The 13,352-nt window shown below is 44.2% G+C and overlaps 1 protein-coding gene across 1 annotated transcript in view; it reads right to left on the reverse strand.

The window, feature by feature from the left end:
* The window catches only part of wdr4 (WD repeat domain 4), a 39,267-nt gene extending 25,943 nt beyond the window's left edge, over positions 1 to 13,324 (reverse strand). The window contains exons 1-5 of the mRNA XM_048239999.1: positions 13,153 to 13,324; positions 12,967 to 13,038; positions 12,530 to 12,673; positions 6,758 to 6,914; positions 3,961 to 4,073 (exon numbers count right to left, since the gene is read on the reverse strand). Of these exons, the coding sequence (XP_048095956.1) occupies positions 3,961 to 4,073; positions 6,758 to 6,914; positions 12,530 to 12,673; positions 12,967 to 13,038; positions 13,153 to 13,235 (569 nt within the window). The 5' untranslated portion in view covers positions 13,236 to 13,324. The remainder of the gene's footprint in view (positions 1 to 3,960; positions 4,074 to 6,757; positions 6,915 to 12,529; positions 12,674 to 12,966; positions 13,039 to 13,152) is intronic.
* Between the last annotated feature and the right edge of the window lie 28 nt (positions 13,325 to 13,352).

The raw sequence follows: 13,352 nt of genomic DNA on the forward strand, positions 1-13,352 counted from the left end.
CCTGACCTCAGAAATACTTGATGATTATTGAATGTGAATAAAAAAATGGAAAATGAACCATAACTCCAAACAATGACCTCATAATAAATAATAAAGTGCGATGAATGAAATGTATCAATACAAGTACTTTAGTAGCCCAACATTGTAAAGTTTAGGGAATTATGTACGTAAGGAATTGTATGTCTCAAAACTGAAATGGGTAAAGTGCCTTTAAATGTTTAAATGATTGTATTCAGATTGCATTGTGTGAAGAGTTAATGCAATAAATGTTTGTAACATGTTAGAATTCAACCGATCTCTCTTAATGACTGTAAAAGTGTACGTTGCTAAATGTAATGTGTCACGTTGTTATAATTGTCGTTGAATGTAAACTGTTTGTGTAACTTCTGGAAACTATTTGTTAACCTACAGTACTGAATGTAATGTTAGCATCTCCTAAATGTAACCCGGAGAAGTAACGTGTGTCATATCAAATTGTTGGTTAAGATCTGTGACTTATAGAATGTTTTTAGCTATCGTGGGAATATCCCTGCAACGTGGGAATGTTCCTGCATCTTCTAGAAGGTTCTAAACTGTCGTGGGAATGTAGGATTGATTTGCCTTAGGAATGTGTGGGGGAGGACAAGGCATCCTAGTATAAATAGGAATGTGTGGGGAAGGATTAGTGTACCTATAGATAAATAGGGGTCGAACTAAACAGTATAAATAGGGGTCAACAGTATAAATAGGGGTCGAACTAAACGGACGGGGCGTGTGCAAGGCAGAAGGCCTGGATGTTGTGGGGTGCAGCCTTGTGTGTGTGTGTGTGTGAAGGCAATGGTACGCTCCCACGTCTGCGGCACTGGTGAGCGCGTGACGAGAATTGCGTCATTTTCACGGCATGCGTCGCGTCTTTGAGTCGACCGAAATTTAAGACCGAAATCAAAGTGACGCGTAGACTGCGCATGTGTGAAACGGAACTGCTGTAAACACTCCCCTCCAGTAGGTGGACCACATAGAAGAACAACACTTAAAACCTAGAAACAAACCTAGACAGAAGAAGACTTGTTTGGTTACCATAATGACGATGGAGCAGAACGCCTGTCCACAGCTTGCCTGGCTATCGAGTTACGTGAAACACCACGACATGGAGTCAACTTCGACTGATGTAAAGCCAAAATCCACAGATACATTCTTTAACATCATCTTTAACGGTTACTTTACCATCTATGGTGTAGAACCCAAAGTATTTCAAGACACCACATTTTAGATGAGTTGGGGACGTAATTGTCCGCTCAGGCTGGCCGTTCTGTGCGTCACCTTTCATTGTTGAAACAGGGTGGCTGCATGGGCTCATTGTGGCTACTGGCTATTATATTGGCTTGATTTGGTCATGAGCCCTGGATCATAGAGCACTGAATGAGATGGCAAACAATAAAATAAAACTGATCATAGACTGTAGAAATGCGCTACACAGCACTAAAAACCGAATAGTTTATTTATAGTTCGACTGCGGATATTTCACGTCATGTTCGAATAAAAAGTGACAGCCCTACTCCCTGCATAGAGAGCTGACATGACTTTGGATTAAATGCATCTTTTAAAAATGAGCGTAGCCTAGCACCTATTACTGAACAATGCTGAAATCAAATCGCGAAACCCAGAGCCATATAAAGGTATCTATCTACAACGCTCAGGCGAAACCCAGTAACACTTGCTGATCGAGATGCATTCTCGCCTGTTCCGTATATAATGCGTTATCAATAGTGATTATAATAATAAAGGGAATGTAGCCTACCTCTCCCAGGTGCAATCATTATCACCTACTCCTGAACAATGCTGAACTCAAATCTCGAAACTCGCCTGTCAACACCGGATAATGCATTATCATAATAATAATTGAAGGAATAACCTAGGCTACCTCTTGCTCTAAATACACCCATTATCACAGCGAGACATTATACATTATGAACACAAAGAGTTAGGCTACTTCAAAACTTTTATTGACACGTCATAATTACAGGTTTTTGGTTCATCCTTGTTGGTATGAGGCAGGTGTGAAGACTCAATACAAATTTAATTGAGGACATCTGTAATGCTACAACTCTTTTCTTACCATGACACTGCTGTGTTTAGAAAAATGTCTTTACTTTGTATCGCACCAACATTGCTGCCCTCGCGGCACCGAGTCACTTAGCTATAGGCACTTAGCAATAGGCAAGCAAGTAGGCTAAGCTATAAGCAAGTCTCTCAGCTATACCAACAGGTGTGCTGTGTGTGTTCTAGTGGATGATACATGGAGCAGTACGATGGGCCAACTTATCAAACTTTCCCAGCAGACAGTCGAAAGTACTCGTGGTGCTTTTTCCTTCGTTAGCTCTTCCTTCGTTCAGTGCTCGCACATCCCACGTTCTTCTTTTCTTCAGGCATCTTTGGTGGTTGTGTCCTACTTTCAGGCTCAACGTAGCGCCCCCAGTTGGTGGGGCAGAGTATCACAGTTAATTAGCAGTGCGCAGGCGCTAACCTTAACGATTTAACGCACATTCAGGACAGCAGAATGTGGAGTATGCTTCACGTCCACGACAAAAATGACACGTCTTGGACACGCCCAAATGTGACGCGGGACCATACCAGAGCCTTAAGACAGAAGGCCTGGATGTTGTGGGGCGCAGCCTTGTGTGTGTGTGTGTGTGTGTGTGTACACTCACTCGGTGTGTCTCTCTCTCTGTGTGTGTGTGTGTGTGTGTGTGTGTGTGTGTGTGTGTGTGTGTGTGTGTGTGTGTGTGTGGTGTGTGTGTGTAATGTGTGTGTGACGTGTGTGTGTGTGTGTGTGTGTGTGTGTGACGTGTGTGTGTGCTCACTCTGGATGTTGTGGGGTGCAGCCTTGTCTGTGTATGTTTGTGTGAGTTTGTGTGTGTGTACTCACTCTGTGTACTCACTCTGTGTGTGTGTGTGTGTGTACTCACTCTGTGTGTGCAAGGCAGAAGGCCTGGATGTTGGGGTGCAGCCTTCATAACCCATCTGTTAACGCAGGCATTCAACAATTTGTCATTAAAGCTAGGTTGCAAGCACTCCCCACTCAGTAGAACCTCAACGGTATCCACAACGTCATGAACCGTTTTGCCTTCTACACAACGACAGAACAATAGAATCGACCGTGCACATAATGAACGGTTGCCCAGCATATAAAGCACTCTACATAGCCTGACACGATCGCATTGTCGATATTACAACCAACGAACTACGCAGAGTATATGGACAAAGTGTAATACACACAAACTCTCTAGAAAGTGTTCTCAGAGACTCTCCAAACACTCCTGACATTGTTGTTGTTGATGATCTTTTAAAAACTGTTGTGATTCTGGAAGTGGGTTGTTGCTATAACATGTACATGGACCTGTGTTTCTCAGAAAAAATGTTAAAATACCAGCCATTAACTCATGCTCTTTCAGTAGGTGGTTATAGCACAAAAATGGTTGTACTTATTTATGGTAGCCTTGGACATGTTCATAGACTCTGTGTGAGGATTGCAAATTGCTGGACTTAACAAGACAAAATCTAAGCAAATGGCCAAATACTGCTCTGTGTCAGCCATCATAGGCAGTCTGCATGTATGGAGAAGGCAGTGCCATCTATACCCCTGATAATATGTATTTATCCACTGATTTAGCTGATCATATGTATTTATCCACTGATTTAGCTGATCATATGTATTTATCCTGATTTAGCTGTAAAGCTGTAAGCACTTGCACAGTGTTTGTGTTGCTGTGTGAGACACAAATGGGCTCTTTATTAATATTTGGAATGCTGTGTTGTTGTAATCAGTATTGGTCATCCCAAATAAATGAATTATATGTGTGTGTGTGTGTGTGTGTGTGTGTGTGTGTGTACTCTCTCGGGTGTGTGCAAGACAGAAGCTCTGGATGTTGTGGGGTACAGCCGTGTGTGTGTGTGTGTGTGTGTGTGTGTGTGTACACTCACTCGGTGTGTGCAAGACAGAAGCTCTGGATGTTGTGGGGTGCAGCCTTGTGACTGACTCTGATCTTCTCGTCTCTGTCTGCTGTGATGACGTAGCGGTCATCAGCCGTCACAACCTTCAGAGACACACACACACATTTAACCTTCAGAGACACACACACACACACATTTAACCTTCAGAGACCAGCGCAACACACACACACATTTAACCTTCAGAGACCAGCGCAACGCAACACGCATACATTTATCCTTCAGAGACCAGCGCAAACACACACACACACACACACATATATACACGCATACATTTGACCTTCAGAGACCAGCGCTATACACACACAGACACACACACGCACATTTAACCTTCAGAGACCAGCGCAACACACACACACACACACATTTATCCTTCAGAGACCAGCACTATACACACACAGACACACACACGCACATTTAACCTTCAGAGACCAGCGCAACACACACACACACACACACGCGCATACTATTATTTGCGATGGCCAACTCCTCTGCTACTGTAAAACACTCTGGTGCCTTTCCTCCTACAGTAGTGTTCAAAGACACCTTTTTCTTGTTAGCTGTAAAACAGAGGCCAAGTGAAGGCTATAAGCTAGGCCTACATGTTTTCATAATTAAGAAATATTAATGCAAGCTATAACTATATAAACCTACTATTCTGAATAATGTTTTTGTGTTTCATTTTCACCTGCTGCCATGTGCGTTTGGCAATGGTGTTGCATCTGAAATGTTCACAGGATTAGGCATACACTAAATCAGTCAATGGGGGCTACTTAAACATTCAATTATCCTTATTACTGTAATCTATATGCCCACTTCTGAATTGGGTTGCATCTGTAGGCCTTTCTATGAACTCAAAATAGGCTATTTAATTATTTCAACTCATTTCAGACATTCCGCAAGCTACTAATCCTCCGTAACACATATTTGAAGAACATGTGGAAATAAAACTTTACTTTTAGGGATTTAGGCTACCCTATCTGCAATACGTTGCCAACAGCCTTGCTTTGTTCACTGCCGACGTATTGGATTTTTGTCGTGGAGTGGGTTTTAATTCCTCATAACTTGTCATAATAATTGTGCATTCCTCATCCGTAAAATCGCATCATCATTGAAAGTGGTGACTTGCGCTGCAACCCTTTTATATGCCCCTTTTATATGAACGCGCACAAACTCCAATTAGGTTAACCCCGGCTCACCAAATCAACTTCATAATCAGCGTCGTAGTACCGATTAACACCACTTAAGATAACCAGGTTTTGTCCGTCAGAGAACATGCTAGAACCACACGTTATTGTGACATGACGCTATTTTACGGACGAGGAATGCACAATTATTGTGACAAGTTACGAGGAATTAAAACTCACTCTACGACAAAATTCAAATACGTCGGCTGGTCAGCAGCAAACAAAGCAAGGCTGTTGGCAACGTATTGCAGATCGGGTAGCCTAAATGCCTAAAAGTAAAGTTTTATTTCCACATGTTCTTCAAATATGTGTTACGGAGGATTAATAGCTTGTGGAATGTCTGAAATGAGTTGAAATAATTCAATTGCCTATTTTGATTTCATAGAAAGGCTTACAGATGCAACACAATTCAGAAGTGGGCATATAGATTACAGTAATAAGGATAATTGAATGTTTAAGTAGCCCCCATTGACTGATTTAGTGTATGCCTAATCCTGTGAACATTTCAGATGCAACATTGCCAAACGCACATGGCAGCAAGTGAAAATGAAACACAAAAACATTATTCAGAATAGTAATATTATACTGCAAGTTATAGCTTGCATCAATATTTCTTAATTATGAAAACATGTAGTATGCTTATAGCATTCACTTGGCCTCTGTTTGACAGCTAACAAAAAAAAGGTGTTTGAACACTACTGTAGGAGGAAAGGCACCAGAGTGTTTTACAGTAGCAGAGGAGTTGGCCATCGCAAATAATAGTGGAAGGCCGATTATGGAGGGGGTTGAGGGAGACATTCGGATTCTGGTGCTGTGGAAATGTGCAGCCTTTATGTGCAGGGTAATATGACATTCAATTCAACAATTTTATGTTAAAATGGTGATTTTAATTTATTAGGCCTACCATATGCCTGATTTATTTTCGGACATACAGTAGGCTATTCTTGCTCAGATGTTCAGCATTCTATATGTCCGATTTATTTTCGGACACACAGTAGGCTACTCTTGCTCAGAAGTTCAGCATCACCGATGGAATACATGAATTGTCCACGTAAGGGCATAGCTATGACGGGTGACATTAGAGACGTCTGCCTAGATTATCTGACAAAGATAACGAATTCTCTCGACTGACAATCTATATCTTCATTGAGAATATCGTCCGGGTATATCAGCGGATTCAGGAGGTCTCTAAAACCCCTCGCCCTGCGAAGAGAGCCCCTCACGATTTGCGCTCCAATGTCGTTTGGATCATTCAGGTACGCCGACATTGTCTAGGGAGAAGTTGTTAGTGGAGGGGTGGTACTTATAAAGGGTGTGGTTAAACGGAAACCTCGGGTTAACCAAGAACATAACCTGCTCGAGCAGGTTTGAGATGCAGCGTAAATTGCCATGGCAGCATACCTCGGTTAAAACATATCCACCTTTCGTAGTATGGGTTAATCGGAAGTTACACCACATGTGATCAAGTTACTCTCAAAGTTACCCAGATAAGCCAGTAACACCGCTTCGTAGTACAGGCCCCAGCATTGTGTGTGTGTGTTATGCCCCTTCATAGAGACCAGCACTGTGTGTGTGTATCTCACCAGAGCCAGGAGCATTGAGAGGTGTCCCAGTTGGAGGTCTCCTGGTGTGTGTGTGAGTTTAGTGGAGAAGGAGTACACATCCCCGGACTTATCTGCCACCCACACACTCTCCTCATCAGGAGAGAACGCCAACGCTGTGCACCGACGAGTCACCCATCTGCACACACACACACACTGCATTTATTTATTCATCCTGTCATCTGCACACACACACACACACTGCATTTATTTATTCATCCTGTCATCTGCACACACACACACAGCATTTATTTATTTGGGGTGTCGATCGAAATTACATCTCAATCGAATCGAGAATTTGGAGAATCATGACACCCCTATTATTTATACATCCTGTCATCTGCACACACACACACACACTCACTGCATTTATTTATTCATCCCGTCATCTGCACACACACACACACTTCACTGCATTTATTTATTCATCCCGTCATCTGCACACACACACACACACACACACACTGCATTTATTTATTCATCCTGTCATCTGCACACACACACACACTGCATTTATTTATTCATCCTGTCATCTGCACACACACACACACTGCATTTATTTATTCATCCGGTCATCTTTGGTCCTCCTCCTTTAGAACATGCCCCCTATTAGCCAGTTTCGTAGTTAACTTTTGCTCCTTTAGAACACCCCCATTAGCTAGCTCCTCGTAAGCACCCTTGGTCCTCCCTCCCTTTAGAACATGCCCCCATTAGCTAGCTCGTAAGCACTTTGGCTGCTTTAGAACGTGCCCCCATTAGCTAGCTTGTTAGCACTTTGGCTCCTTTAGAACATGCCCCCATTAGCTAGCTCGTAAGCACTTTGGTCCTCCTCCTTTAGAACATGCCCCCATTAGCTAGCTCGTAAGCACTTTGGCTGCTTTAGAACATGCCCCCATTAGCTGTGCTCAGAAGTTACTTTGGTCCTCCTCCTTAGAACATGCCCTGTATTTAGCTAGCTCGTAGCACTTTCATATTGCTTTAGAACATGCCCCCATTAGCTAGCTTGTTAGCACTTTGGCTGCTTTAGAACATGCCCCCATTAGCTAGCTTGTTAGCACTTTGGCTCCTTTAGAACATGCCCCCATTAGCTAGCTTGTAAGCACTTTGGCTGCTTTAGAACATGCCCCCATTAGCTAGCTCGTAAGCACTTTGGCTCCTTTAGAACATGCCCCCTTTAGCTAGCTCGTAAGCACTTTGGTCCTCCTCCTTTAGAACATGCCCCCATTAGCTAGCTTGTAAGCACTTTGGCTCCTTTAGAACATGCCCCCATTAGCTAGCTCGTAAGCACTTTAGCTCCTTTAGAACATGCCCCCATTAGCTAGCTTGTTAGCAGTCTTTGCAACCAACGTTACAATGTATCCGTAAACAACTTTGTCGCAATGCCTCTTCAAATCTGCCTCGTTTTAATGGTTGGCCTACGCTAGCCTACGACAGTGTTGAAGAGAAAGTCATCATTCTCAAAATGACTGAGTTAAATGTTTTCTTTACATGCCTGGATAACGGGTGAGCAATGTTTAGGAGACAAACAAATGCCTTTGCACTCGTGTATAGGCATAGTACAGGTCCTTTTTCTCTGACTGAAAGTGTGCAGAACTTGTGCGTTTACATAACAATATTTAATACATATTCTCGGGGGTGACACCCCCCAACCCCCTATAACTTTTGGGCTTTTTGGTGTGTGCCGGTTTTAAGTGTCCCGGTTTTAGTTCCGACAAATCTGGTCTGGGTTTCCCCATGCTGCCTTACGCGCGTGATTTTATTAAGTATAGTATTGTAACGCAGGGCATGCTGGGATACAGGAGTGAACATTTGGGGGTTTATGGCTGTATTTCTCCTTAGTTTTGAGTGTAATGTTAGCGTCTTTATTGTAACATGTTTCCCTTTTAGTTCTCCCAGCAGGTGATCCTTTTGGGGTGGGGGGCCCTCCCCCTGTATGTGGGGCGTGTGTGTGTGTACTTGACCTGGTCCCAGGTATTGTGTTCTGTGTCTGTGTCCCTGCCCTCATTCTCAATAAAGCTTGCATTGAACGAAGCTCTGTGTCCTGAAACCTCAAAACGTTACAGTATATATACTCTTTTGATCCCGTGAGGGAAATTTGGTCTCTGCATTTCTCGCAATCCGTGAATTAGTGAAACACACTGAACACAGTGAACACACAGTGAGGTGAAGCTACACACCATCCCAGCTGCCAGTGAGCTGCCTGACAACAACAAAGGGGCGCTCAGGGAGCAGTGAGGGGTTAGGTGCCTTGCTCAAGGGCACTTCAGCCGTGCCTACTGGTCGGGGAGCAGTGAGGGGTCAGGTGCCTTGCTCAAGGGCACTTCCAGCCCGGCCTCACTGGTCGGGGAGCAGTGAGGGGTCAGGTGCCTTGCTCAAGGGCACTTCCAGCCGCGGCTCACTGGTCGGGAGCAGTGAGGGGGTCAGGTGCCTTGCTCAGGGCACCTCCAGCCGTGCTACCGGTCGGGGAGCAGTGAGGGGTCAGGTGTTTGCCAAGGGGCACTTCAGCCGCCTCACTGGTCGGGGAGCAGTGAGGGGTTAGGTGCCTTGCTCAAGGACACTTCAGCCGTGCCTACTGGTCCGGTTACAAGTCCGAAGTGCTAACCAGTAGGCCACGGCTGCCCCCACGCTGCTAGGCAGCCTGGATTCCATGGACCCGATTTTCACCTCAACAAAGGAACCAATCACCAGTGGTGTAGTCTCGTAGAGAGCGCAGGGTATCGTGTATACCCACCTCAAAATTTTGGTTATTTCAGTATACCCACCTAAAATGTTCAGTATACCCACTTAAAATTCATTTTTCAATATTTAGAATAGCACAGCCACGTTTCATCAACGGCCACTTCTCATTGAAGCCTTGTAATTTAACAACACAACGATATTACACTTTACAATATTCATTCGGAGATTGCGGCAGTCAATATCCCATGGATTCTCCGTCAGTTGTTTCCAGATATGAAACCATGCAGCGTTGACCACTGCCACTGCTTTCTATGGGGACGAATGGCTGAATGTCAGATCACCGCCATGTTTAACCGGTATCACATATTGCCAGCATTAATCAGCCTTCCCCCCCGACCCCGAGCTGCCAGGTTAAAGCAGCAACACAGCAGCGTTCCAGGTTTTTAGTTGGTGACGACGAGGATGGCCAGGCGCAAAGGACAAGACCTTCGGAACTTTTTTAATAAGGTAGCCCGACCTGACGTTTCCGAAGGTAAGTTAAGAGTCAAAAACAACATTTGGGCAGCCGTGGCCCACTGGTTAGTACTCTGGACTTGTAACCGGAGGGTTGCCGGTTCGAGCCCCGACCAGTGGGCCTTGAGCAAGGCACCTAACCCCTCACTGCTCCCAGAGCGCCGCCGTTGTAGCAGGCAGCTCACTGCGCCGGGATTAGTGTGTACTTCACCTCACTGTTGTTCACTGTGTGCTGTTTGTGTTTCACTAATTCACCGATTGGGTTAAATGCAGAGACCAAATTTCCCCTCACGGGATCAAAAAAGTATATATATTAACTTACTTATACATTCACGCTTTTTATGAGACTTGTATTGCTACCAAGTTACCCTTCGGGTTGTTTAATTTGTGGACATAACACGGTAATAACACAGGCTAGTCATGCTGTCTATCTTTCGTTCTTCTCTCAATACTAGCAAGTTAACATACTCTGATCCACGTTACCCTACTTAGTCTTAATTTCTGGACGTTTGTTTATCTGGGACTCTTCTTTGGGAATAACTCCTAATCGCCATGTCTGTCTGTAAACGGTCTACATGATGTGTACTGTGGCTGTCTGGATTAAGTATCTATCATGAACTTTATTTACTAGCCAGAACCATGCTATCTCCATGGTATGCATGGATGGAGAGATATATTATCTGTACTTAAGGGTAATAACATTATCTACCACACTGTTACTGCGATATAATGCCAGATGCAAAAACCTTTAGTGCATGTGATGAGTTTACAAAACAGGCTATATTTCTATTGACCAACATTTAAAAATCAGCTAATCTAATTTTATTTGGGCTTGACTTGCTGTAGGCCTACTTGATAGTAACATTTTTGATTGTCATAGATGAAAATGCTTAAAAATTAAACTTAAAATTGGCCTATTTTTGTCATAGCTTTTAGAGGGCTTTGCATCTGAACTCTTTGCATCTGAACCAGGGGTGTCGCTAGCTATTTAAAACATTCGGGGCTAGAGCCCAGAAATTAGAGTCCTTTTTGTCCGGGGGTTTGGGGGTTTCTCCCCCGAGAGATTTTGAAAATCGGGCTGATGAACATGCAAATTTAACCTACTTTGAGAATGAAAAGGAAGGCCAATTGTAATCACGTCACGGCATTCCGAATATTTTGATGTTTACTGTAAAGACCGTGTAAGGAGAACGTCTCTTCTGCCAAAGTGCACCACATACAACACCCAAAATATGACATTAAAATAGCCTGTAGAATAAACATCGTCATGCACCTCTGTCAAGTGCACAGGTGTGAGCGTTCGTCTCGGGATAAACATTTGGACGTCATCCCCTTTAATTAATGGGCTATGGGTGCCTTGAAAGCAATGCATTTGGGTTGTGTAGGCCATCACAAACTTTTGCCCAAAGAAAAACTTCCATTCTGTCAAAATCAAGACCAACATGCATTGCTTGGAAGCCCCCTCAAACAAGGTCAGATTTACCATATTTACTGCGCATGTGATTCAATAGTAAATCACGATATATTGAAACTGAGCTGATCGAAATGTCCTCCTGGGTTGCGGGAGATGATGACACACTGTGAGTTTCCACTTCTTGTCCCTGCTCTGCCCTTTTTTTTCTAAAGAAACTTCTAATATCCATTTGTCCTTCTGTACACTTATTTCGCTAAGGCTAGTTAGTAGAAGCACGAAACAGCAATGCATAATAGCATAGAGGAGAATTAAAATTGCAACATTTTGCAACAAATGATTCTAAACCTGCCCAGATCACGTCAGATTTTCTTGCGCTGCTGTTAATGCACACAAACACAAAAGTCTCTTCTACGGGGCTATTTATTTCATTCACGATTAGAGTTTTTGTTGTTGTTGACTGCCCATAGATCCGGGGCTATAGCCTCGAATGCCCAGATCTAACGACGCCACTGATCTGAACTCATATGAAACAGAGTTGTTCATTGTTTTCTCTAGATGGCAGTGGCAGTCAGCAACAAGGTTGACCTTGACACTGAGATGGTGGACCAGCAGGAGCAAGCAGGAACTTCAAGAGCTGGAGAGGGTATTTGATGATTATTTACTATTGGTTTTGAAAGTTAATTTATGCCGTCCCACACGCATGCAAGGGGCAGGTAATTGCAAATCTGCGACCCCCACAAACATTTTTGTCCCTTAATATTGGTCCCGAGGGGTCGAGTCCCGACCCCTAGTTTGGTAACCACTGAGCCCATTACTGGCCAAATATACAGTATGCCCACCTCAAAAAAGTAGACTACACCACTGCCAATCACAGAACGGAGGGGGGACAGCAAGATGATGACGACACACCGAAACGGTTATGAGCTACGTACAGACACATTTGATAGACATTCGTAACACCCAATAAATGGCTCTGGGCATTCGTAAACCACGTCTCAAATACGAGAAAATGAATGTGTAGTTCCCAGACCCCATCTTAATGAGAGGAGGTCTGGCGTTAGCCAGGCTAACAAATACCGGCCTTTGTATCTGCTAACCCCACACACCTGCCTTCTCATCCTCTCCACACCACACCACACCACACACACCTGCAGCTCTGGAGGTGCCAGTCCGGTTCTGTCGCCAGAAGCAGCAGGCGTTTGCGGTCGTCGGTCAGGGCCAGCAGCCTGCCGCTAGGAGACGCCGCCACCGCGAGCACCGCATCGGAGCCCGCCTCTTCTCCACACTCCTCCCTGTAGCAGCGCACCGAGACACACGGGGAGAGAGGGATATATATATATATATATATATATATATATATATATATATATATATATATATATATATATATATATATATAGAGAGAGAGAGAGAGAGAGAGAACCGCCATTAAATTTAAGGAAGAAGAAAGAGAGAGAGAGAGAGAGAGAGAGAGAGAGAGAGAGAGAGATGCCATTTGTAAAGGAGAGTTTTGGGTGCGTCTGAAAATGTGATAGACTATAAAAACTCCTGTGTCCTGTCCAGTAAGTTTGTTTGTCGGACTCGCCTGCTGTTGTCGGATGCGACGGCCTCCTTCGGTTTCAACTCCAATTTACTGCAGTCGAACACGAACGCGTCTCTGAAATCACAACACAGCTTTCATCATGAACACAGCATCCTCTCTCTCGCTCACATAACGTTACACACCCCAGCGCTATCCCGGGGTACCAACCAGATAATGACACCGACTCACCGACTCTCGCACGTGTGTACAGCTGTCAGTTTTTCCCCACTTGTTGTAACTAGCCATTCACCACATATCACGGCTGTCGCCATATCTGCTGAGCGATATCCTCACATGGGTCGTTGCTGAGACTATGTCGCGCATTTAAGACGTCACTGTCCGTTGCTGACGTACCAAGCGAGTCTGTAAACAGCAGCAACAGGCAGCAG

The sequence above is a fragment of the Alosa alosa genome, chromosome 3 (genome assembly GCF_017589495.1).
Source record: "Alosa alosa isolate M-15738 ecotype Scorff River chromosome 3, AALO_Geno_1.1, whole genome shotgun sequence".
Classification (NCBI taxonomy): Eukaryota; Metazoa; Chordata; class Actinopteri; order Clupeiformes; family Clupeidae; genus Alosa; species Alosa alosa.